At 38.5% G+C, this 27,205-nt stretch overlaps 1 protein-coding gene across 3 annotated transcripts; it reads left to right on the forward strand.

Moving 5' to 3' along the window:
* Positions 1–820: 820 nt before the first annotated feature.
* Positions 821–26,338, forward strand: LOC114478012 (adhesion G-protein coupled receptor G5-like). Of its 3 annotated transcripts, none has more exons than XM_028470777.1 (12): positions 821–948; positions 2,124–2,175; positions 6,101–6,188; positions 8,522–8,656; positions 17,088–17,237; positions 17,308–17,356; positions 17,431–17,522; positions 20,738–20,856; positions 22,958–23,232; positions 23,321–23,417; positions 25,664–25,989; positions 26,068–26,338. In XM_028470777.1, the coding sequence occupies exons 1-12, from the start codon at positions 891–893 to the stop codon at positions 26,193–26,195; spliced, it is 1,569 nt and encodes a 522-aa protein (XP_028326578.1). In that variant the 5' UTR covers positions 821–890; the 3' UTR covers positions 26,196–26,338. The 3 variants fall into 3 exon arrangements, with proteins under 3 accessions (XP_028326578.1, XP_028326576.1, XP_028326577.1); XM_028470775.1 differs by having other exon boundaries at positions 8,528–8,656; XM_028470776.1 differs by lacking the exons at positions 23,321–23,417; positions 26,068–26,338 and having other exon boundaries at positions 25,664–25,806.
* Positions 26,339–27,205: the final 867 nt, after the last annotated feature.

Here is a 27,205-nt window from a genome sequence, read left to right on the forward strand (position 1 = left end):
CAGTCACATGTTTTAACCCCATCCTTCCATTACACGCACGCACGCACTTCACATTGATAATATGTTTATATTGTTATTATTATCACGTTCATTGAAACCCAAAATGCAGTTAGATAGATTAAATTCTTATCAATATGCGTTGTATTTATATTTCTTTGTTGTCGACTGTGGGAAACATTCAGGGGCGTATAAGTATCACTTCCTTGCACTGGATTTTCTTTACCACTATATTTTAACCTTTTCTTTTGTCTTACGTAAGGAAAAGACACTATTTGGCAACTTCCTCTTTCCGTGTGTTAGTGCCAGGCAGAAACTTGTGATAATTTTACTCTCAAGTCGCATTATAATAGATTCCTATTGTTACTTATCTTAACAGGATCACTTATGAAGAAAAAAAAAGATAAGAATTTGAATAAAAATAAGGAAGCGACAGAATTAGATGGACTTTGGCTTTTTTATGAGTGACACATATATGCATTTGTTAAATATTAAATTTATTTTCAATATTTTTGCCGTGATTAATGACTGTTGATGAGTGCATATGTAATTAATGTTATGCTTTTGTTGTTGTTTTTTGTCTTCGAAGTGTGTGATATGAATATTGTCCAACACCCACTCCACATATTTAGGGGATAACAAAGTGACACACAATTGTAGCTTCTCCCAAGGCTTTATATTAATCCACTGAAGAGTTTGAGATGTTTGTGAAAAAGCAGAAGCAAAACAATCAGCTTGTAATCTATGACAAAAAGTCTCCACCTACTCTGAATCATTTCCTGCTGTGGTGTTCCAGCCTCCACTTCATCATTAATGTGAAATTTGCTGATGTGAAGCTCATCCCCAGTCGAGCAGAAGCAGTGCTGTGTGTGCGAGTGTAACAGCATCAAACCATGAGGATTATATTCTTTCTCACTGCACTCATCTGCTTTCCTACAGTCCAGGGTGAAGGTGAGTTAACAGCAGTGCAGCTGTTATGGAACCGCTGGGTATCCAGTGGATTTCCGGTGTAAAGACAAATCCTGAGATATCAGGATATCAAAATGAGAGTGGCTGGTCAGCTGGCTGGGTGTGCCGGGCCCCGTGGGCGCCGTGCTGATACTGGGGTGTCTTGTGAGCCGGTCTTTGGGTTGGGCCTCTCAGAGCCTGCTCTCCTACCATGTGCTTGGAAACTGTCCATGGTTCAGTATGGCGCCGTACTGCCTTGGGTGGGGTGGGGCTGGTGGCCTGGGGCCCACTGTCCTCTGGGCTGTGCTGGTGTCGGTGGCCTCCGGCAGGGGTGGCGGTGCCCGGTTTGGGGTGCTTGGGTACGCCAGCTTGTCGGTCTGTGGCTGGCAGGGTGGCCCTGCTTGGGCGGTTGATGGCCAATTCCCTGCTGCGCGGATACTCCCTGTTGTGGCGGGGCGGGTCGCTCGGGGGGCATTAAATAAGTCTTTGTTTTATCTTCCAGTCACAGTGAACAATGTTTAATGTTTTAAGCAGTGTTGTGCTAGTTTCACGTTTTGAGCCGACCAATCACAGCCCTTGCAGTCCACGTTGCCGAGACACGTAGTTGGGAATTTTTGGGGTGTGCGTCGACGCAGTGGCCGAGCATACAAGTATCTACGTGCCTATCCACTGATCCATTTAATGACCCGCTTGCCCCTTTTCAGGGTCTTGGGGGGTCTGCTGGTGCCTATCTCCAGCTGTCATCAGGCACTAGGTGGGGGTACACCCTGGACACTGCGCCAGTTCATCACATGGCAACAAAACAGACTCCAATCAACCTAATAGTCATGTTTTTGGATTGTGGTTGGAAGCCAGAGTACCCAAGTGTCTACCCAACGGCTTAGAGCCAGGACCTTCTTGCTGTGAGGTGGATGTACTTACACTATCACCATGTACTGTATTTATCAGACTAAACATGCTAGATGGATTTTGCGTGCTATATAACATGCTTGACAGACACATTGCATGGGTTTTGCAACGTTTGTCAGCGTGTGAAGTGAGGTTTTCACACATTTCTACATCCACAAATGTTTAATAAGTCTGACTCTATGTGTTTTAGCTAATTCTAATGCTAATGTTTGATGTGAAGTTGTTTGTGGTTTGTATTAATCATTCACCATCTGTGTGTGTTTCTGTAGGCCGTTGTGAAGACATCCTCAAAGATTGTCTGAATACAATTAGTTGGACAAGGTAAGTCATAAAGTGGTTTATTATTATGATTGGTTACAGATAATTTTATACTGTGTTTTGTTTTATTATTTGGCTAGATAGATTTCCAGACATTCTACAATGAATCAGATAACCACACCTTGTTTAGAATCAACTAATATCAAAGATTACTTTGAATAAAAAGGTGATATTTTCAGCAACTATATTGTATACATCATATACATACTATTTCATACTGTTATGTACATCTAACTTTATTTTTACATTTTGCGAGTTGTCGGCCTGCTTTTCACAGAATTACCATAAAAAGGTAGACACACAGAGAGGCTCTGTTGATGCCACCTTCACCGCAACACTGATAGCTCACACAACGGCTAGATATCATCATTATCATTTCACAGAATAGTCTCAAAGATCCCTCTTTATTATATAGCAGGTAATTTGAGAACTTCTGAGAATGCTGTTTGTTATTTAAACGGAGTCAACATTCTGTTGGTCACATGATAAATGACAATAACTATTTACAACAGTAGTCAGGTGTTGTGACCCGACAAAATTGTGGTTCCGTTGGCCTAAAATTTCAGTTTTACTTTTACTTCACCAAAGTGATGTACAACAAGAGCATCCCAAAGTGATGGTCCATGATGGATTTGAAACTATGACCCCCCCATTACAACCCGCTTCCTTAACCTTTATTCCACCACCACCTGATCACTTCACTTGGAGGAATGTTCCCTGATTTCAAAACTCTGGCGAAAGTGGCACTTGTTGTTAGGAAGGGAACATTTTTACTCTCCCACATCTGGGACTCTATTCTCCAGAGACCATCGGGCGACAGGGGGCATTGCCAGCCCGACAGAACTCTCAAGTTGGCCTTGCCCAAAAATAACTCATGAGGACAAAAGTATATTTCAAAGTAAATTTCCTAAAAAAAACTTGTCTGAATAAATTAAACTTAAAATATAATTTTAAAAAATAAGACAAAATGAACTTGCCGGAATCAAGATACATGAAACAGAAAAAATATATAGAAGGGTGAAGAGAACGCACAGAAAGAAAAACATTATTCAGTCTGAACATGTCACGACCGGTCAAAGCACAAATAAAACTTAAGTTTTAATTTTAAATTATTACCACCATTGTGTGCAAATTAAGTTTATCTGTAAAGCACATTTAAATTCTGCATAAAGCTGCAGTATGTAGAATTGTGAGACTTGTATAGAAACAACCATGCTCTCTCCCAGTTTCGAAACCTATCGTCTCTTACGCAAATTAATTGCGTCTGTTCGTTCCACGTTGGATATGCTTCTCACAGGTTTACACACAATATATCGCATCTGTTCTCACTCTCCATCTTAAGCCAGTATGTGGGGCAGCCCTCCATGAGTCCGTTCTGTCTGAATATGTTTGGGACTTTAGACTGTTGCTTCTCTACATTGGTCTTCCTTTTTCCGCTTGCTTTGCCGTCTAACGGTTGTCTAACGCCGCAACGGCGTTAGACTACAGAAGACGTGAACGTGCATCAACTGTAGTCAGGCAGCCATGTGCACACACACACACACACACACAAGCATCAGGCGAGCTTACATGTGGTTTCCTCGCTTCAAAATGGAACAAATGTAGAATGTTGTTGTGACTTACCCTGCTATTGAGCTCCCTTCGTAAACATATGGGAGCACATTTGAGAATTTTGTTTGAACTGTGTTCTCCTTCTTAGTAATGTTTCTTTCAAATAACGCCTCTGCTCTGCATTCACCTTGCTCTTATTTGACTCGCTTGGTAAGGGGAGTTTAAAAAAACAACTTAATTGACAAAGCTCTGCAGATGAAGTAGAGCCTGGTTGGTCAGTGACGCATAAATCGCACAAAGCAATGAATCGATTATGAAATTCGTTGCCAATGCTTTTAATCATAGATTTTTATCGATTTTATCACATCGTTGTAGCACCCCTAATATCTATGCATACATACATACATCATACATGCAAATCAGTCGCTTTTCTGCAAAATTCACCATTTTGAATTCAAAATGCGTGATTTGTGAATTGTATAGATCCAATGAGTTTTTTCTTTGGGGGGGTTGTTATCATAGGCTGTGTACCTCTCCTTGCACGCTGGAGGTTCAATCCGTTACACATATATCTACCATACACGAACGGATGTAATTTCTACATATTACTCCGCGGCGGACTAATATGTGAGGGCTTAGCCCTCAGTGCTTGCGCTCCATACGGACCTGTTTGGAACAGGTCACAGGAGTGGACTAGACCGGTTTCACTCAAATGGGAGAACTCGCAGACGCTTATCAAGCATGTAGGGCCCTATATCTATCACAATAAGGAATCATTTAATCGACCATTAAAAATTGAATCCACTGAAAGTGACATAATGTGAATGAAATGCCGTCATCATGATGGGGCCGATCATTAACCCCCGCCCCGCACCCTTCCCGCTCCAGAGCTAAACACATGTCAAATCGGCCACCCGCAACACTGACTAAACTGCCAAAAAAAAACTATGCAACTCGTCACGCACTCCTAAATACAGAGACAAGCAGCAACATCTAATCAGAAGATCTGTGGGAACATGTTGTGTTTTTGTGGACAAGACTGATTCCAGGGATTGTAGAATCTGAAACATTGTACGTTCATGATAACTTGATAGTATAGTAATAATATCATTAGGATAATTTAATTAGGTTATTTTAAATTAAGTTGATCAAGACTTAGTAAACCTGCTCAGATTCAGTAAACCATTGATCCCTGAGGGGAAATTGGGTGACTTAATTGCTGCTCTCATTCATACATCTTTATATAACATATGATTATAAATAATTAGCAGTGAGAATAATCCATGTCAGTACAATCTATAGCTACCTTTCAATTGGAGCTTACATGTGGTTTTAAATTACACTTTTATTTTGACATACATTTCTGTTTAATTGAGCTTTTCTTTTTTTTATTTTTTATTATTCATTTTGTTTACTCATAGGAGTTGAAAACCAATATTTTCTGAAAAAAATTTGATAAAAGTTATTTTTAAAAAAAACCTGAATAAAAAATAACAATGTGGAAAACACAGAATTAGAAGGAAAAAAAATGGAGTTTGGAAAAAAATAAAATGTATTTTAAAATTAATAATGAGAAGATAACCCTACGATGAAAGTGCAGTGCAGCTGAGAACAAAGCAAAAGCAGTGGAGAAAGAAAGAGTGGCTGGTAAACAGCTCATGGATCAACAAAGAACGGTTTAGAGGCTAGTCCAGACCAAAAGAGGAAAGAAACAAGGCACATGATGGAAACTGTTAAAATGACTTTAAAACCAGTAGCTCAGCAGCATTGGTGTTAAGTAACAAAGCGAATCACTGTCCAAATGTTAGGTACTTTTACTTTAACATCACAATTTTTCATATATATATTTTTTTGTTGTTTTTCACAAACTACAATTTGAGTGGCTTAAAGAAAATACTGTATTTTAGTGTTCAAAATTGCTTAATTTATGTGTTTAAATAAATTTAAAAAAAAATATCTGGGAGAGGATCCCACATAATGGATTTTTTTGTCACCTTTTTCATGCCTATGTTGTTTGCATGTCTCATACATACATACATATATCCATACAATATGAATCCACCACTCACCCAAGATCAGGTTCTCTACCAAAGGCCTGGGAATTGGGGGTTCTGTGCAGTATTTTAGCTGTTCTTAGCACTACACACTACGGGCCTGAGGCTATAAATGTTGTTTCTAGAATCTGTTGATAGCCACCTACTACCACGGGTAGTAAAAGCACTCAGGGCAGTGACTCCCAAACTGGGTGTGTGGCTCCATCAGAAAAACCAAACAAAAAACAACCCGTGTTCTAATGTCTATTGAGTCAATGCTTTCTGTAATTCTGTTGATTTTTTTTAATATATACATATATCTATTTTCTATAACATTTTTAAAGGTGTTTTGAGGACAAAATTGCAAACTGCACAACCAAACGCCGCTCCATCCCTGGTTTTGTTCAATTGTCTGTGAATGCATCAAAGGAGGTGAGCCTCTATTGCTAATTTTTGCATGTTTATCTAATTTTTTCACCAAAAGATAACTTATGACATCATCATAAGCTCCACAGTGTGGATGGGAAAATGAATGGGATGTAACCAAAATGTAATTACCTGTTCCTTGTCCCATTTATCAGTTTTCCTGAAAATTTCATCCAAATCTGTTCATAACTTTTCAAGTTTACTTGCTAACAACCAGACTGACTGACAGCGTCGCACTGCATTAGCATTAGCATAGCATTGTATTCTGACATCATCACTGTTGATGACATCATCAGTTTGAACATTCTAATTGGAACACTGATGGCATCACTGTTGATGACATCATCAGTGTTCTAAAACAATGTTTAACAGAAGTTCCACAGTGCGGATGGGATATATACATATCTATATATTTTTTTTTTTGGTACCCAGAACATCACCAAATTTAATCAGCTGTTATTTGTCCCATTTATCATTTTTCCTGAAAATTTCAACCAAATCCATTCATAACTTTTTAAGTTATCTTGCTAACAGAATGACAGACAGACGCTAACAGAATGACAGACAGACGCTAACAGAATGACAGAATGACAGACAGACAAACAGAGGGTAAAACATAACCTTACCACTTTTCGCTTCCGCACTTCGCTCTTGGTGGAGGTAATGACGTAAAACAATTCGAGCCAGTACTACGAAGCTGGATAATTATATTCGGGATATCTCTCGATAGCAGGCTTCAAATAACCAAAGATTTGCAGTCACAGAGCAGCTGTACTACGAAGCAAGATATAAACACGTTCACTTAAGCCAGGAGATTGTACCGTCTGACTATCACAAATACGAAGAAACCGTGCAGAGCAACTTACTTAACAGGGAATAATTCTATCATAATATTATTTCATCAGAATAAACGGACACTGATCAGTTTCACTTTACTTAGGCACAGACCTTGTCTGTGACTCTGATGCTGCGTTCATACACCTCAGCATACATCACAAGGTGGACAGTATTAGTATTTTGCACAGCCTGTATTACAGAACTGAGGCTCTCTACATCGCCACAGCGTATATGAATATATAAATGAATAAATGTAATGGTCAGAAAGCGCCCGACACATGCAGGCTTTATTCGCTGACTAATGTAGAGTAGTCCATCACTTGAAAATCAATATTTTTCTGACAGGATGTCATCGGATAAATGAAAGGATTGCATCTAAATATTCTTTCTCTCCTGTCAGCTGTCACATCAGATCCATGCAGCAATGTGTACATAAAATGACCCACCTATTCTATCCGCTCAGATCTTATCCTAGTACTTAACTTGGTCCCAACCAGGTTAGCCGTTCAGCGTAAGTTACCATGATGGTTTAGCCCTGTAAGAAGTTAACCGGCGTCGTAGTACAGCACACAGGATAAATCCCTGAAATTAGCACAATCCAGCTTTGTAGTTCAGGCCCTTTGAGGGTATGCTACGAATCTAGATTACCTCTTATCGCGCTAACTTCCGGGATTCAATCAGTGTGTGCTAGACTACAAAGCTCAGTAGAACTTAATCACTGTGGCAATTAATGCTGAACGGCTCTGACTTGGATATTAGCGAGTCCTAAAGCTCCACCTCCTGACCAATCAGATCTCTTAGAAAACAACCTGCCCATTGATAGACGATCCTGGTTGGTGGAAATCTGACAGCTGAGTTTATAAAGAAGATTATTAATTATGAATGCAATCCTTGTGTAACCCTGTTATTTTTCCAGTTTTATCCCACAATGCAATTTCATGCAAACACTTGTTAAAACGAATGAAGTGTAATTCCGAGTTTTGCCAGAATTTAGTGCACGAGCGCAGGTCTACTTGAATAGAAACACGTGTGTGCTATAATAATAGTTTAACTGCAGAGCGCTGTCCATTTATCATGCAATTGATTAATATCATAAATAATCTTGCACTGTTGTGCATTCACAGTATCAGCAGCTTCCAGCCTGAGTTCTCTCATTCCTGCCTTTTCTGTAACAACAGGGTTGTCTTTGGTCTGAAATTTGGTCTGCAATCTCCACCCCTTTCATGTGCACGCGCACGTAGCGAGGCTGTAATCACTTGGTTTAACGCACGTTGTGATCATAGGTAATCGACTGTCGTTAGACAGCTTATGTCTGACAGGGAATGTTTGGTTAGTTGAAGCCAGCAAACAGAGATTAATCCATTCTAGATTCATAACATCGGCCCTTTATGTTTAGGTTTTTTTGTTTTGTTTTGTTGTTGCTTTGCTTGTTTGTTTGTTTGTTTGTTTGCACATTTGGCTTGTGAAAATATCTCACCATCTGTTTTCATGTGCACTATGAGATTCAGGTGGAAGCAAATCTGACAAATGAACACAGGATTGTCGTGCCATTCTCAGCGCTGCAAAAAAGCAGAGGATCACCGCTTAAGGAGCACGTTAAGGTGGTTGCCATGGTGATCAACAGTACCTATTTCAGGGTCAGTGTCTCTTTATAATAATTTTTAGTTGTGTAGTTTTAAACCTACTGAACATCACCATGCTGATACGTTTGTATGTTTGTTTGTTTTTAAATGTAAAAAGCAAAGGCTTATAAAAAATGAATGCTTGACTGTTTATTATCTTCATTACATAAAATGCATTAAACAATAGACGATGGGTCGAAATTGAGGCCCCATTTACGTGAGAACGTTTTCGAGTGGAAATGTAAAAGTTTTGTTGCATTTTGGTGGTCCATTTACAGGGCAACGGCAATTTTGTGCTTGAAAACGTAACTTTTTAAAAACGTTTTTTAAAATGCTGCCGTCTCCGTGGAAACGGGGAACCAACACTTTCTGTGTCACGGGCGTGCTCATTGCGATTGCAATGCCTCAGATGCGCACACTGTTTGGGTGCCTTACTCTTTGGAATTTAACTTCAACAAAGTGTTGATTTACTTCACCATCAATTGGATCAGCTGAGACTTATTTCATGGCTGCACCAGATTCTGACGACAATTACAGAGCTGCACTCCGACTTAGAGCTATTTGCCCAAACCCGGGGTCGAGCTACATTTCTGGTTGGACTCTGCTCAGTCGCTGCTTGGTGAATGAATGGTCAGGTGATGTGTTTGAATAAGCGCGGTAGTTGGTAATTGGATTACAGGTACATTGTTCAAATCTATGGATTACACAATGTTACTTGTCAGTTTTGTGGGTTTATTCCCTCTCAACATGGCAAGATGATGCATTTCCCTGAAGCCCAAATATAAATACGAAAAAAACCTATTTGCATTGGTTACGCAATCAAATGAAGTCGTAAGACGAGCAGCAGGAGATAAACCTGAACTGGAGGCAGAGCCAGAGACAGAAGCGGTAAAAATGTGTTTGTTGCTCAATGCCCTGCACCACAGAGCATGTATGGATGCTGTGAGATAACGGCTTGAAAAGTCTTGTTCCGTCTGTAAATACTTTCCGCAGTTTGACAAATTTTCCGTGTGTGAGTGTGTGCGCGCGCGTCGTGATGCCATGGCTGCTCTCTTTGTTTAATGAAGTAATCAGTGTTTCATTTTGTGATCAGTAAATGGAGGATATCACACACTTATCTAATTCTACATTCCACTGTTCAGTAAATTGTGACGCCTGCAATGACATGTTATTATTGAGAGCTGAACTGTAATTCTGATAACTGATTAATGATTTGTTTGTTCTTTTGTATCATTGCCATTTTAATGCGGTTGTTGATGACATTGATTATTGATCAATAGTATTGCTTCTGCCTGTTGGACTGTTCATGTCCAACTATTTGAAAGCTTTAAACTAAAAAAAATGATTGAAAATGCCACACATTGATTCCAGAGCTCATTGTTTTGTTTTCATTGTGATTTGCTTCCTTTGATTAATCCTGAGGAGATACTTTGATGTGCAGCAGAGTTCAGCTGTTCATCTCTCACAGTGTGAACATCACACTAGTATGTAAACTAATAACTAGTTATACAGAGGATGTTTTCAGAACACAAACGCAATAGATCACAGTCATCATTCAGTTGGAGTATTCACAATCAGTCACAACATATTAATCAGTAAACTTGATCATTCCCCCAATTTGTGAAATTGGGGAAATATGCTTGGACATTACTTGTGGTAGTATTAGGTCCAAAACCGTTCATACTTTAAATAAACGTGTAAATTTTCAAAAAATATTAAAATCAGTTTTATTTGCAGATGACACTAGTATTTTTTGTTCAGGGGAGGATTTACATGAACTACTATGGAGGATCACTACTGAAATGTGCAAACTGAAAATGTGGTTTGACAGAAACTAATTATAATTACATTTAAGTAAAACCAAATTCATGTTATTCAACAATTGCAATAAGAATACACAAGTACAGATACAAGAAGATGGACTGGATATTGAAAGAGTATATGAAAACAAGTTTCTTGGGGTAATAATTGATGATCTAATTAACTGGAAGTCTCATGTAAAACCTGTACAAAGAAAACTGTCAAGAAGCATTTCAGTTCCGAGCAAAGCAAAACATATTTTGGACCATAAACCACTCCACATCCTCTACTGTTCACTGATTTCACCATATGTACACTACTGTGCAGAAGTTTGGGGCAATACTTACAAATGTACAATACAATCACTATCCATACTGCAGAAAAGAGACATAGAAAAATTAATAATACCGGTTATAAAGATCACACAAATTCCCACCAGTAGGCAATCCAGCGGGTACTAAAAACAGCGGGTAAAACTATTGGAACTACTCTTCCAGACATCAGTATCACCTACAACACCTGCTGTCTGAAGAGAGTGCACAACATCGTGCAGGACCGGCCCCGTCCAGCCCATCACCTGTTCCACCTGCTGCCAGCCCTCAGGGAGCAGGTACAGGTCCATTGGCACCAGTAAAGCCAGACTGGCAAACAGCCTGTACCCTTATACAGTGAGGCTGTTTAAGATGCCCCTTTCCCCTCTCTCCCCCCCTCCCATGGACAGTAAACCATACCCCACTCTGCAATATCTGTGAACTGGACTTTGCATCGCTGTATCAATCACATCTATATCCAATTCTGACCATATTCTCTGTTTTTGCATGCCTTTTAAGATGTTTTGTGGTGCCGCATGCTTACACAGTGGGCATTTATTAAGGGGATCTGCATCAGTGTTATGCACTTTACAACATACCATGTACAGTTGTATGCTCCAAACAAGATTTTGTTGCTGTTCTTTGAATAACAATGACAATAAAACATTGATTGATTGATTGAAATTCAATATTCTTGAAATCAAAAATATTTAAATTCACTGACCTTGTTAATTTTCAAACAGCACAAATCATGTACAAAGCAATAAACAATCTAATTCCTGGAAATAATACAAAAAAAATAAATAAGAAATAACAGAGATTGGGGTTATAGGCTGAGGGGGGAGTTCAACTTAAAACACCAGCGAGCACTAACAATGTTAAAAGGTTTTTGTGTTTGTGTTTGTGGAGTAAGGTCGTGGAACAGTTTGGGTGTGGAGCTACAAACACAAGGTACAGGGAGGAAGAGGGGCTTTAACAACAGGGTGTTTTCATAAATTATATATATTTGTTTATTTACTCTATTTATTTTCTTTGTATATGTAAATATGTATACGGGAGTTGTTAAATAAGTAGTGGAGAAAATGTAGGTTTGAATAAGCTTATGCTTCATCCTACTCCTTTTCAGACATGTTGGTTCTTATTAATATTGTTGATTGGTCTATTCTTGTTTTTTTTTGTTTGTTTGTTTTTCAGTTTACTTTATTGTACAACTTGCACATGTTCGAAATAAATTTCAGAATCACAATCAAAAATATTAAAGGCACACAATGTATTTATTGACAGTGTTTTTGACCTTGTAGATTATTTTTGTGCTTAAATTGAACTGTTCGAGAAAAACCTCATGTACAAGACTAGTCGAAAAGGAAACATCAGTGGAGTCGACAAGGATAGAAGTCAGTAACATCTCTAATCTCTATCTATTGATTAATGTGCAGTTAGTTACAGATAGCCTACTGTCTACAGTTAGTGCTAGGCTACTGTCTGATGTTTCCTTACAAACCAAGTACTTTATGATGTGCTAACATGATTTGTTGAATAGACTATTAGACTAACTTCACACATTACATTTAAAACAGATGAATATTATGAGTGCGTGTTATTACTGTGAAATGTAATGTCACCATCACCACCTATAGAGGATGTTGATTTTACAATAGTTCTCTTTATTCTTCTCAATGATAGAGGTATTCCTTTACTTAAAAAGTATTTCAAGTAATCAGATTACAGTACTCAGATTGAATAATGTAAGGGATTATGTTACAAATTACATTTTCGGTACATAATCTGTAATCTACATTTTGAAAGTAACCTTTCCAACACTGGGGGTTAATTACACGTAGCACTCATTCTTTGCATGGTGGACAGTCATTTCTTAATGTTTTTTCTGGATTGAAGATGTCACGGCAAATTTACGGTTGACCTCATTTGGAGACATGATTTATTGCTCTGGTTGAGTGATGGAGTCCAGGCGAGGCATTGATGATTTTATAAAAAAGGTTTATTATAAAACTACATAAAAAGGAGTACAAAGATGGACAAAATTAGTGACCGCCCGGGCGGACGTCCGATGATCGAGTGGCACAGTTCTAACTCATCACGTATATTCCCCCTCAGTCCCCCTCCCTCCTCCCCCCAGGAGATAAAGAGGACAGGGTGGAGGTGAAAGAAGAGGGTGAAAAGAGACAGTTTCTTCTTTGGGTCAAAAAAACCAGTTCTCTGGTATCTCCTGATTGTCGTGAGTGTTGGAGGTGTGTGCGTGTATGGTGTTTGTGTGTATGAATGGATGTGTATTGGGTGTGTATGTGTGACTATGTGAGTGTGTGTAGGCATGTGACTGTGTGATGCCTCCGTGTCTGAGAGATAAGATGTGTTTTGGGAAGCTGACCTCGAGAAGAGAGCAGAAAACATGAGACAGCAGAAATGAAAAGTCTCAACTTAAAGCCTTAAAAAGAATAAGGTCTATGAGTAAATATGGTAATAAACATAACTAACAATTTTTGCCCTGACAATTTCCAAAACAATCAAACAAGGCAGGGCAGTGGTGGCCGGCTTACACAAGTTGGATCAACATCAGAATCATTTTTGGACAGTCTCTCTTTTGAAATGTTATCTCACTTTCTTTATTAAGTACCTTTCTTCTTCATTAACATCCTAATGTGGTTCATATGGATTGATCTATAGGACTTATTATTTATGGTACCACGTTTCATCAAGATTAGAAAAAAAAATGACAGACAAAATGACTGTACCAATGTTTCTTATATTTAACAGTCACATGTTTTAACCCCATCCTTCCATTACACGCACGCACGCACTTCACATTGATAATATATTTATATTGTTATTATTATCACGTTCATTGAAACCCAAAATGCAGTTAGATAGACTAAATTCTTATCAATATGCATTGTATTTATATTTCTTTGTTGTCGACTGTGGGAAACATTCAGGGGCGTCAGTGATCCTCACCAAATTTCAAACTTGCATAAATTCAGACGTGGTCATGCAGGATGTTTCAATGATGCACCTCATTTTACTGCAGCCACTAAATGTTTTGACATTTTGAGTCATCAGTTCAAGTTGCCTGGTGCTCTTTCCGCCCTTTCTACTTCCTCTTTTCACTCACAGTTGTATTACTTGACCCTTTAAAGTGTGGTTGCATAACGCACAATTCATATAAATGGAGCTTGACACATCTTTACCTCAAATTCCCCTTGTGGTGCATAGAATGTCAGACCTGTTTCTGTGAAATAACCCTGTGTTATGGTGAAATTTGTGGTTACCTTGTCTTTGGCTGGTTTAACACCCTCTGCGTTGGTGAATGATGGCGATCAGATGAAAAGGTTGATGAATTAATAAAAAAATGATTTTATTCTAAGCTAAATGAAAAAAAGTACAAAGTAGGATGGTCAAAAATGAGAAACCCTCCGGCTGGAGGTTTGAGACAGAGTGCCCAACAGTTCTACACATCACATATTATCACCCCAGTGTCCCTCTCCCCCCCTCCTCCCCCCGACCAGAGATAGGAAAGAAAAGGGAAGAGTAAAGGAGGGGGAGGGAGAGGGAGAGGCCAGCTTCCAGGGGGGATGAGACATTCTGTCTCCTGGTATCTTCTGATAGTCCAACCTTGGGGATAAGATGTGTTTTGGGAAGCTGACCTGACCTCAAAAGTAGAGCAGGAGGCATGACAGGCACACAATGGAAAGTCACAACTTAAGGCCCTTAATAGAATAAGGTATATGAGTAAATATATGAATACATATACCAGTATGAATAAACATAATTAACTAATTTTTCCCTGACACCTGTAACTAAACATGTAATAACCCTGGATCAATCTGTCACTGAGAATGTTTATGTACCTACTATTTAATTTAAATATTCACCTGTTCATAGCTCATAGTTAAGATGCAATAGGCATAGACTGCCGGTGGGGGGGTCTGGCATGCTCGGTTGGAGAGAGGTTGGAGAGGGCGTTAAGAGAGAGGTCATTTAGGTTAGAGAGGGACCGGAGAGGGTCCCATTCCTCTCTCAAACACTCCCTCTATGTCTGCTTCTTCCCTTGTGTGTTTGCTCCTGTACTCCTTCTGGCTTTTGTCTTGCAGGTCCGTGGGATCCTTAGTGTGGAGTTACAGAGTCTCAACAAGTCTGTCTCCACCCTTTTCTCTGCACACACCCAACACAGCATAACGTGGATGGCTGTTCATCATAGGAATGGGATCCACACAAGGTTCCTGCTGCTTAACAGAAGGTTTTCCTTGCCGCCATGATGAATTCATGTTGGGTGTGGGATACATATGTATGTGTATATACGTATATATGCATATGTGTGTATCCATAAAATGAAGAGTCCGTCCTTAAGACTGCTCTACTGTAAAGTGTCTTGAGATACCATTGGTTATGATTTGGCGCTATACAAATAAAAGATTGATTGATTGATTGACCTGCACTACTCATCAATGCACTACTGCACTATAATCTTATTATTATTATTATTATTAGTAGTAGTAGTAGTATTATTTTTTATTATTATCTTATCTTGTTATTGTTATCTTGTTATATTATTTTATTTAGTTTTGCACATATTAGTCTAACTACTGTTTCTATATATGTTTATATTTTTTTCCTAGTTAATTGTTATTATTTAATGTTTACATTATTAGAGAGAGCACAGTTCACCAAGTCAAATTCCTCGTGTGTATAACATACTGTACATTACATGGCCAATAAAGTTGATTCTATTCTTTTCTTTTCTAGCCACGGGAAATTACCCTATTTTACTCCTCTTTCCCGCTATCCTCCTGTATTAGTATTCTCCTGTAAATATACATATTTATAGTGTAATAATAATTAAAAGATAAACAAATAACATTCCTCTGCCTCTCCAAACTGAATGCTGTCACTAGCCTCGCAAGAACTGCAATTCTTGTGATATTATAACCCTGGGCAAAAATGATGGAATCACCAGTCATGGAGGATGTTCATTCAGTTGTTTCATTTTGTAGAAAACAAGTAGATCACAGACATGCCTCAAAACTAAAGTCATTTAAAATGGCAACATTCTGGCTTTAAGAAACACTAAAAGAAATCAAGAAAAATTGTGGTAGTCAATAAAAATTGCTTTTTTTAGATCAGGCAGAGGGAAAAAAAAAATATGGAATCACTCACTCCCGAGGGAAAAAAAATGGAATCACCCCATTTCCAAAACTAACACCTGCATCAGATTCAATCTTGTCATTAGTCTGCGCTTAAAAAGGAGTGCTCACACCTTGGATAGCTGTTGCACAAAGCAGATTGATAAAAAAGGTAAATCATCACAGAGTTGACTATGTGATACTGACTATGTCATAGTCAGCTGTGCCTAAAATCTGGACCAAGCACAAACAACATGGTAAGGTTGTAAAAGGCAAGCGTACTGGGAGACGGTAGACCAAGGAAGACAACAAAGCGTCAAGATAGAAAGCTTGAAGCAATTTGTCTTGAAAACAGAAAATGTACGGCAAAACAAATGAGGAACATATGGTCAGACACTGGAGTTAACGTCTGTGACCGATGTGTAAGAAAGCGCCTAAAGAGAATGGGATCCAAAGCCATCATTAATACCGAAACAGAAAAGAAGAAGTTTACAATGGACTAAGAAAAAGCAATCGTGGACTGTGGATGACTGGATGAAAGTCATTTTCAGTGACAAATGGTTAATCGGTATTGGGCAAGGTGGGGCATGGCCTGCAAATAGTCTGGATTGCAATTAAAATCTGGTGGTGGAAATTGAAGAAAATGGTCCATAAAGTTTTTGTTTGTCAAGTCATGGAGTAACATTTAGGAATATAATGAGTGTAGAACTAAAAAAATGTTTAAATGGTTTAAAAACAGGTATCAAGAAATTGTTTTCACAAAGTACAAGAATGAATCACAAGTTGTTTTTTTTTTTGTTTTTTTCTGTTTTGATGATTATCTATGGACTGTAGATTGTGTGTTTGATGATATATGGGTAGTTATCTACTAATAATACAATTCATTACTAATAAATTGTTGTGCTTAAAAAAGCTAAAACGCTAGTGATTAAAGGGGTAGGATTAGATATGTTTACACTTGTTCCTACTCATTTTCGTACATGTATGAACAAAGGTGGATCAAAAAAATGGTCTATTTCTTTTTCTTTTTTTTTTTTGGTCTATTTCTGCTGTTGTAATTAATCATTTTTCCTTTTTTGTTGTTGAAACTATTGTTTTTTTTTTAAATTTTTTTAAAATTATTATTATTTTACATGAAATAAAGACCAGTGAATTCATGATCAATACAAGCCTGCTCACTATGTTTATTTATGGCTGTAGCTCGCTCAGCGGTCAAGGGGAAGACAACTCCACCGCCCTGAGCAAAATACTGTTTTGGGGGACACTGTCCTGGCAGTGAAGATTGGATATCATCCACTCAAAAACCTCTCTCAACCAATTAAGCTGATCTTCTTCAAACGCAACCTAGAGGTACAGGTATTAACAGAACAGGATGATGTTTAGGAGCATATTTTCTCACTCCCCTTCTCACATTTCTCAGGTGGCCAATGGAACATGTGTGTTTTGGGTGGATTCAGGCGATGGAAAAGGTAACCCTACTATTGTTACCTCTGAATTTAAAAAAACAAAAAATATTTATATTCACTAGACATTAACTTTTCAGGTCGTTGGAGCACAGATGGTTGCAAAACAACTAATGGAGTGTCTGAGTATATATGCAGCTGCAATCACCTGAGCTTCTTTGCAGTGCTTGTGGTAAGAAAATAGTTTTCTCCAGCTGTTTCTCTGTTAGTTGACAGAAATCATAGTAAATATTTCAAGTAGGGATTTACAGATATGATTTTTTTTTTTTTATTACCACCGATGCCAATACTGATTATTTCCGAGTTATATTTTTTCCTGTGAAAACATTTAGTTTACAAATTAAAAGGAGAACTCAAATCCTAAAAATGTTAATATGAATTTATGATAAGCATTGAACTAAATACTGCAAAATATATAATTTTTCATTTCTTTTTTTGGTAACACTTTAGTTTAGGAAACATCTATTAACCATTAATTTGTTGCTTATTAGCATTAGTGACATATTGGCTCTTAATTAGTAATTATTAAAGTACGTTTTAATGCCTTATTAAGTACGTTTTAATGCCTTATTATACACTCAATGGCAGTCTCGCAGTCCAAAGAGGGTTAGGGTTAGGGTTAACCTTAATCCTAACTCTAATCCTAACCCGAGCATGTTAAGATTGTAATTCATAAACAACAACTTCCTTACTTAATACTAATAAGTAATAATTCTGAGGTTATTGAGGGAAAACTCTTAGTTAATGGTTTACTGATTGTATATTAAGGCCATGCAGAATAAGGCATTAATAAGTGCTTAATAATGACTAATTAAGAGTCAATATTGTTACAAATATGCATGCTAATAAGCAACTACATAATGGTTAATAGGTGTTCCCTAAACTAAAGTGTTACCCTTTTTTATTTGAGTTCTCCTTTTAATTAAACTAAATGTTTTCACAGGAAAAATAAATATGAACTTGGGGGGGGGATTTCCAGTTACTGGGGGGATGGGGGCATGCAGCTTCTCTGGGCGCTCCACGGACACCTTCCCCTGGCTCGGAAGGGAGGAGGGGTGGGTAGTGGTGGAGACGTAGACAAAATAAAACCTTTGTTTTCCCTCTGACAGTCAGATGATATGATGACCTTGGAAGGTCTGGTTCATAAGACAGAAAGTCCATGTGATGGTGGAGGAGGGGAGGAGCATGGACGCAGCATCAGATCTACATACATCCAAGGATGACATTGAGACAACCTTGAGCAGGCTGTTCTCAGGGGGGCTGATGATGAGAAGATAGTTGTTTTCAGACGGGCTAGTCTCAACATTTGACTACCACCCCTATTGTCCCTGGTCATTCAATAATCAAAAAGTGTGGCCATTCCCCTTGACGCGAACTCTCCACTCCTCCTTAAAGTTCCACAGTAGATTCCATCTGAGAGTTTTGAGTTCTGAGAGTTTGGCCCCCCTCCATCGATGACTAGCGGCTTCCAATAATGCTGCCAACGTAATCCGAATTTGCAATAAATCAGGAAAATACCAGTTCCAATCAGCAGAAGTCCTGTTATCATAATTCCAATCTGGTCGATGTCTTCCACATCCTCAGGATTTACAGGCTCTCCCATTGCCTGCCCTCCTTGTTGAGAAATTCGACCAGTAGAGAAGAGAGACCAGCTGATCCAATTCCATAATTTCGGTCGGATAAATGCAGAGAGAGAGAGGCTCCTATTAGATCCACAAGACAGCAGACATAACAGCAGGGAGAGGTAGGGAGGGGGGGCAAGTGGGAGCGAAGAGGAATACGACCACCTCCACCAAGTAGCAGAAGAGACTGGATACTCATAGATTGGCCAATCAGCTTTCGGTATGATAATGATTGTGCATCTGAAGTACAACAAATATTTCCACACTATTCTTATGGGTGTAAAGTACAGATTTGTTTACAATGCTAGTTATGCTTCCACCTCCTGGTTTAAAAAATGAGTACCAGGTAAAATGGTCAGCCAGTGTTCCAACGCTGTGTCCCTCTATTGGGGATCAAATCTCAATCAAGGGACACTCCATGCTGATCCTTGATAACTATTGAACAAGAAAATCAATAAAAGGACACAAAGGTGGAAAGGATGAAGCGTTTTTTCAATATAGAACAGTGTTTCTCAAATGGGGGTACGCAATGGCACTACAGGGGGCGAGAGAGAGAGAGAGAGATAACAAATAAAGTGTCAGTCTATAGTCCCAGATGACAGGAAATGATAAAAACTATAGAAATACATCTATTCAGGAGCGTGTTTTTCAACCTTGGAGCCAAGACCCCATGTGGGGTCACCTGAAATGTATGAAAAATTTAAATAGATTTTTTTCAATTTTCTAATTATTATTATTATTATTTTTCTATTTTTTTAAACAACACACATCTGTTTTGAAACATGAATCTAATTCAACTAAAATGCAGTAAAAAAAATAAATAAAAAATCTTAGCTCAAACAATTAAAAAAAAAAGAATTCTAGAAAAATATTTATTTTTGCATGTTCTCTTTGTATTCCGGCTGTATCCCACAATCTAAAAACTTGACTTTTTGGTTTATTGGAGTCTCTATGGCCCCTAGGAGTGAACGGGAGTGTAAGTGGTTGTCTGTCTGTGTGTGTGTTTCCCTGTGATGGACCGGCGCCCTGTCCAGTGTATACCCCCTCCTAGCGCCTGATGAAAGCTGAGAAAGGCACCATCAGACCCCCCGTGACCCTGAAAGAAGAGCAAGTAGATGAATGGATAAGCGCATCTTCAATGATTATGTTTTTTAAGTTAAAGATCTCTTTCTTCAGCAATTGGCCCCTTGATGGGTCGAAGGGGATAAGGGGATATTGCGTTATCAGAGCACCATAGGCATCACTTCTGTAGCCTACTTTATGTATAAACATTCATGTACAAAACTTTTAAGCACTTAAATAAAACTTAGCGCAAAAAAAAAAATCTGCAAGCATGTATAAATTGTGCACTCTTGTGTAGAACTTTCACGTCAAAATGAACCAACTGATGAGGTTTGTTTTCATTACTGTTTTTTATTTATTTATTTATTTTCCTGCTTCCCTCTGTCACAACATTTTTGCCATTTAGATTTTTTCTTTATTTTTTTCTTGCTATTTTTTCTTCATTGTAGCCCAACTGTGATGTCATATTCTGTATTATTTGAGCTTCAATGTGCCCAATTATTACATAAATGTTAAAAGCAAAACATTGCCATCATGGTTGATGGTTTTTGTTTTTTTTTGTTTCTTATGACATTCTGTTCACATATTCAAAATAAATACAAATCTTTTCTAATCTAATAGTCTTTAGTTTTGATCAGTTATGAACCACTGCTCTACAAGACTTTACCCTTTTGGTTTCTAACTGCACCCTTCCGTTGTATAGAACCCAGTGCTATCAGTGGATGAGAAAACTGCAGTCACCCTCAGCTACATCACCTACATCGGATCATCGCTCTCTGCCATTTTCTCTTTAATCAGCTTGATTATTTACATTTGTCTACGGTAAGTGATCTGGAGTTTGACGATGCCTAAAGCGATGACTCTCTCTCTAATAAAAGTAGAAAAACAACCTCAGATTGGCCAAACCATCAGAAATAGGCAGAACACAAAACCCTTTACACTAAATCCCTTAAAGCAGAACCAAGTAACTTGCGCTTAGCGCTCCCCCTAAAGGTCAATTTTGGTTATGTCACTGTCGTAAACACTCTGCGCCCCCCGAGGCAGCGGGAGGTTTCCTAAATGTACCGGGGCAAAATGAATAAGCTTACATTCTGAGTGAACTCATCTTTTAGTAACTCCGTAAGTTGACCATTTATACCGTAAAAGAGGTGCTGTTTATGATAAGTGATCAGCCAGTTGTCTCCCTGTCACCCTGCTGCACACACACACACGCACACACAATCGTCCCCTGGTAATGATGTCACTGGAGCGATGAATTTGATAGAGTGAGCAAAAAGCACCACTGTGTTCAAGCGACTCATCACGGGCGATTGAAGTGACTGCAGTCGCTACAGTCCCATTGGGTGTGAACGCACCTTTAGTGTGTGTTGGGCTGTCGTAAAGCAGTATGTGTTGTCACGAGAACAGAGCTGTGAGACTGGTACCGGTCTGGTAAGTGTGGTTTTCTGGCCAGAGACAGCAGGGGGGTAAAAGACCGCCCAATCACCCAATAAACACTTGTATTACCCTCAGAGGGACGATGAGAATGATTTATTAAGGTGAAAAAGTGACTTAGTTCTGCTTTAAAAGTAGGGTAGGTAATTTTCTCCAGATATTCTTCTTAAGTTTTTGGTTGAAATGTCCTGACAGAAACTAAGATCTTATGTGCTCTGAAAAAGGAACAAAGAAATGTTTTTTTAACATATATAATGATGAAGTTTAGTGTTTACTTACCGCTGAAGGAGACATGAGACGACAAAGTTTCTGCACAATACAAGCTTAGGTCCACTATTGGAGCACCGGTGCTCGTGCATGTGAGTGACGGACGTGACTTGAGAGGGAGCACAAAGGGGAAGGGGGTGTAAAGACGGAGCCCTCAAAAGATGCTACATTCAAAATCATGCTAGCTTTTGAAAATGACCTACCCTGCCTTTAAAGGAACAGTTGAAACATGTTCAACAATAGTATTATATATTTCATGAGTTTAGACCATCAGGTTAGTTAATGCCACCTATGTGTTGTTGCAATAATCCTTGCTCCTACTATCCAACCATTGTCGTGTTCATCTCTACGTCTCTATGGTATTACAGCTCTGATGGCAGTTAGTTAAGTTACATCGAATCTCAAACAATGACTGGATTTACTAGTTAGTTGCTTTTTTTGAAAAAAAAAAAAAAAAAAAAAAACTTTGCAAAATTGACATCAATGTCAATGTCAACTTTATTTATATAGCACATTTCAAAACAGCTACAACTGCCCAAAGTGCTGTACAGCAAACATTATAAAATACAATGTAAAAACAGTCACAAAATATACAGCATAAAACAATAATAATAAAATACATGGGATCTGCTCAACTTGTGCTGAAAGCCAAAGCAAAAAGATGGGTTTTCAACAATGACTTAAAAACATGAATGGACTGGGCCATTTTGACATTCAGCGGAAGGTTGTTCCAGAGACTACGGAAAAAGCCCGGTCTCCGTAATGATGTCATTGGTCTTTACCTTCTACAGTGATGATGTCATCAGTTAGAACATTTGAATATTGGTCCTACCACTACAGTAATGATGTCATCAGTCCTACCTCCACAGTGATGATTTCATCAGTCCTACCAACACATACTTCCTATGGGCACTGCACTAGTAATAATTGATGTAAAATGTGTCATTATTATATTTTCATTGAGACCTGGATTTTGTCTAATTTCCTAAAAAGGTTAAACTTTTGTGTGTTGGAAGTTTCTTCTGTTTATGTCGTGTACCGCACTTGATTTGTTTATTGCCAGTGGTCTAATACTAACACTACTAGCTGTAGCGTGGTGGTAACCCTTTTATGGTACATCCTGATAGCCATTCAATTCAGTTGACATCATTAAAGTGTACAAGGTTTGTTAAAAAAACAAAATAATGAGTAGATCACCATCTTATATTTGCTTTGTTGGCAGTGGGCGGCGTACAGAGAAGTCCCTCAGTGTTCACATGCAGCTAACAGGAGCACTGCTCTGCCTCCACCTGGGCTTCTTGCTGTCCAGCTTCTCGGTTCAGACGCTGGGTGAAGACAGCTGGGTGTGTCGGGGTCTAGGGTTCTTTTTACACTGGGCACTACTAGCCAGTCTCACCTGGGCAGCTGTGGAGGGATTCCATCTGTACCTTCTGCTGGTTCGAGTCTTCAACATCTATGTCAGAAGATACATTCTCAAACTCAGCTTAGTGGGATGGGGTGAGTGCCTCTCTCACAAACAAATGCAAATCATTGCAGACATGAACATTTCTAACACACTTGTGTCATATATCCATTCTTCCTTCAGGTCTTCCTACGCTGGTTGCAGGAGCTTGTGCGATTTGGGGAGTTTATGGGAAATATGATTTAAAAGAATCCATGAATCAGATTTCAGCAGGACAAATGTAAGAGAACAATTTGAAGAGTAAATAAACCCCAGGTTTTGGCTGACCTGCCACTACTCGAGGGAATTACAAAAATGTCATGATTATGGGCGGGGCTCCTAGAACAGTTAAGACACACCCAGTCAAATACTATAAAATCTCCAAAGAACAATCTATGCTATGCTAATTACAAACTCAATACTCACTAATCCTCTCTATTCACGATTTCTCAATCCAACCTACTCACCACAGAGTCCACTGGTGCTAGTTTTAACGGGAGTGGTGGAGCCAACACTGGTGGTCCGTGATGTAAAAAGCCTCTAAAACATCACAAACCACAATTTTTTGCCAATACCAAAATTTGACTGAAATAGCCGAGTTTTAATCCAAAGAGGACAGTCACTCACATTTTTACAACAAAATACGCTAAATTAATATGTTACATTTAAACACTAAAATGTAAAGAGCTGGACTAGAAACAATCACCAACATACCCAAGTACATTTTATTCAACAGGGTTTAGTTACTCTTTAACAAAAAAATAATAGGTTTGAGTTCTAAGGAGTGTTTTTTTTTTTAATCAAAAAAAGAAGTGTGTTAACTATATCCACAATAATTTAAGACCATTGCTCAAAATACAGTCTTTTCTTGGCTTAATTTTTTTTCTGTGGGTGTCACATTAGATGCCTGTTGTTTTTGCTTTTATCAGTAGACAGAAAGCCTGACGTACCACAGGGGTCACCAACATTTCTGAAACTGTGAGCTACTTCATAGGTCCTGTATAGACCAAGGGCTACCAGTTAGAAAACCACTTCTTAAATATTACATTTTCACTTTAATTAGAGGGTAAGACAATAAGGAAGGCTAGCAGTAATCTAAAAAGGTAGGAAATGTTGAGGTTTCAACATAAAGCACTTTATTTTTCCTGATTTATGCAATTGTTTCATATTCATTAAAGTTTTATAGAAAATCCACCTTGCATTTTTAAAAATACATCGTATATTATAATCAAGCAAACGAACGATATCATATTATATATAACATACCACTGACCTAACACCAAATCTCTAACACTAAAAAACATGTCACAATGTTTCAGAGAAAGTAAACATTTAAATTTTGTATTATTATTTAAACTAAAACTTTATCAGCAGTATTTAACTTTACTAAGTGCTAACTACTTCTCTCATATGTATTCATCTTTGTGAGTTTGACTCCTGGAAAGTACAGTAGATCACATTTTAGATGGAGCTCATTGGTGAGTAGAACACCTGAGGGAACCTCACATGGTCCATGTGTTGGTGACCCCTAGTGTAGAATACTCTGCCACTACGCTCCTGCATAACTAACCAACAGACTGTTTTTTTCAGTGATATTAGTAACAGAAAGCTCATTGACGAACAAAGATTTTTATCAGAAATTTCTAATACAATTTTCAAAGATGAGATTGTTATTTTGAAGTTGCTGTTATAGTGCTATCAAATATTTAAAATTGTTCTATGTTTCCAACTCTATCTAGTTTGCTCTGATGAAACTCTAGACCAGGGGTCACCAGCCTTTCTGAAAATGCGAGCTCCCTCAAAGGTGCTGAAGAACCCCAAGGGCCACTAGTTTGATATATACTTTTTAAATACTACATTTTCATGGTTTCACTTTAATTATAGGGTAAGATAAGGAAATAGGATAATAAGGAAAACTAGCAGTAACTTAAAAAGGTAGGAAATGTTTCAACATGCATGTGTTTACATTACATTTCATAGTTTCTATTTTACTAGCCACTAACTAGCAACTTTTTGAACTCATCACAAAACATGTAGCATTTGTAAATTGAACAGTTTTGTAATATTTTACAAAAATCCACAACGTGTCACAATCCGTAGCTTCTTTAACAAAAGCCCATCTGCAACACTTAAACAAATTTGTCCCAATGTCTTAGTGAAAAATAAACATTTACAGATGATTAATTTAATACAAAAACTTATCAATGCAGTGTGTACTCTATTCTGTCACCTGTATTTATCTTTGAGTTTGAAGCCGATCAAGGAAATCAGATTTTAGACAAAGCTCATTGGTTACACGTGCTCCTGTTCTGGTCCATGTGGCCTACCCAGTTTCCCGTAGGCACCATGTTGGTGACCCCTGCTCTAGACTCTACAGTTTCTACTGTAACTTATAAACTGTCTTGATTAGAGATGAGTTTGTTACATTTCTTAACTTTATTGTTACTTGATGTTAAAAACAATCCTATTGTTTCCTTTAACTGACAGATGTTGGATGAGCAGTCAGTTCCCACAGCATTATGCAGTCGCCTTCGTCACTACAGTGGCCTTCCCATGCCTGGTGTTACTGTATAACGGGTGCATGCTTGGGCTGGTTGTGTTGAAGATGTGGCGTCTGAGGCAGAGTCACAGAGCCTTTGGGAGTATTCGTGGCCAGAGCAATATCAGTAGGGAGAAGATCAGCATGGTATGGAAGGACTGTGCCACAGTGTTGGGCCTCAGCTGTGTACTGGGACTACCATGGGGCCTAATGAGCACCACATACATCTCCACTGCTGGGATTTACATCTTCACCATATTAAACTCCCTGCAGGGTCAGTATGGAAACACCAGCTGTTGAAATTTGACACAGTACTTTAATGATTTGCATTCATTTTTTAATTTCCTTTTAGGTGTATTTGTCTTTTTGTGGACAGTCGCTTTGGCCTGCAAGTCTCGAACTGATGACAACACATTAAGTAAAGACACCTCGTCACAGAAAATCATCACAACCACTTTTACCTCTACTGCTGCTGAATAATGTTTATGCTGTCAATTAAAGCCTTTAGATGTGCACTTTTAAAGACATTATTCAAGAGAATTATTGTGTTTAAAGTCTATATCTAATGGCAGATATTGTGAAGCAGGCCTTGGTAATCACAGATTAAAAACACCAATTTGCAATGCCTTTGTGTTGTATTTACCAAGATTTTCTATCGTTTGTGTTGATGCATTATCAGTGACGTGCCGTGACCACTAGGGTTGGGTAGGCACGTTGCAAATCAAGACCACTAATGACAATTTCATATGTTTCTGCTGGCAAGTGTTAATTCAATTCAAATCAATTTTATTTGTATAAAGCAATTTACAACAAAGTCATCTCAATGCGCTTATCAAAATATAAAATTCATAATAAGAAAGAAAAAACCCAACAAGATCCACATAAACAAGCATTTAGCCATCTAACAAAATCAACATCGTAAAACACCATTAAAGAAACATAAAAAATCATTTAATATTGCCTCCATACTCTCCCAACAAGATATATGTTATGACATGACAGCGCATCCGTTGAAAATGACAACGACAACTCAGAACAGCCTCAGTGAGGAGCATCCACAAAGCCAATCCTTCCTTTCACTGTAGAAAGTACCAACAATGTTCTGACCTTACCTTTGCTGAAGCTCTGGTAACTCAGGTGTTGGTCTCCATCTTTTAAAAGCTGTGGTTTTTCCTCAAAAAAAAGTTTCTCTATCATCTCTGGCGCTGTCATCCTGACTGTAATGTTGTCCCGCCCACTCGCTAGAGAACGTAGCAGCAGCGGTCACGTGGCATCTATTCACTAATGTACTGTGAACTTACGTATAGCATTTAGCATAGCGCGGTTACGTGCAAAGGCAGCTCTCTACGCTGCCTTTGCACGTAAATGGTTGTCATCTTGGGGACCTGACTGCGCATGCGCAAACACATAAAAACACACAATGAGAACAGAGGCAGAGGAGCAACGTGCCTTTGGGGGGGGGGGGGGGGGAGTGGCCTCCCTCTGCCTTA

Source organism: Gouania willdenowi, chromosome 16 (assembly GCF_900634775.1).
Source record: "Gouania willdenowi chromosome 16, fGouWil2.1, whole genome shotgun sequence".
NCBI lineage: Eukaryota > Metazoa > Chordata > Actinopteri > Blenniiformes > Gobiesocidae > Gouania > Gouania willdenowi.

Excerpts from the sequence above, each read along its gene's own strand:
- LOC114478012 (XM_028470777.1), top strand. The coding sequence starts at position 891 with ATGAGGATTATATTCTTTCTCACTGCACTCATCTGCTTTCCTACAGTC. Across the intron at positions 6,189-8,521 it reads CTGTGAATGCATCAAAGGAG|ATTCAGGTGGAAGCAAATCT; the intron begins GTGAGCCTCTAT and ends GTGCACTATGAG. Across the intron at positions 17,357-17,430 it reads GGATTCAGGCGATGGAAAAG|GTCGTTGGAGCACAGATGGT; the intron begins GTAACCCTACTA and ends TTAACTTTTCAG.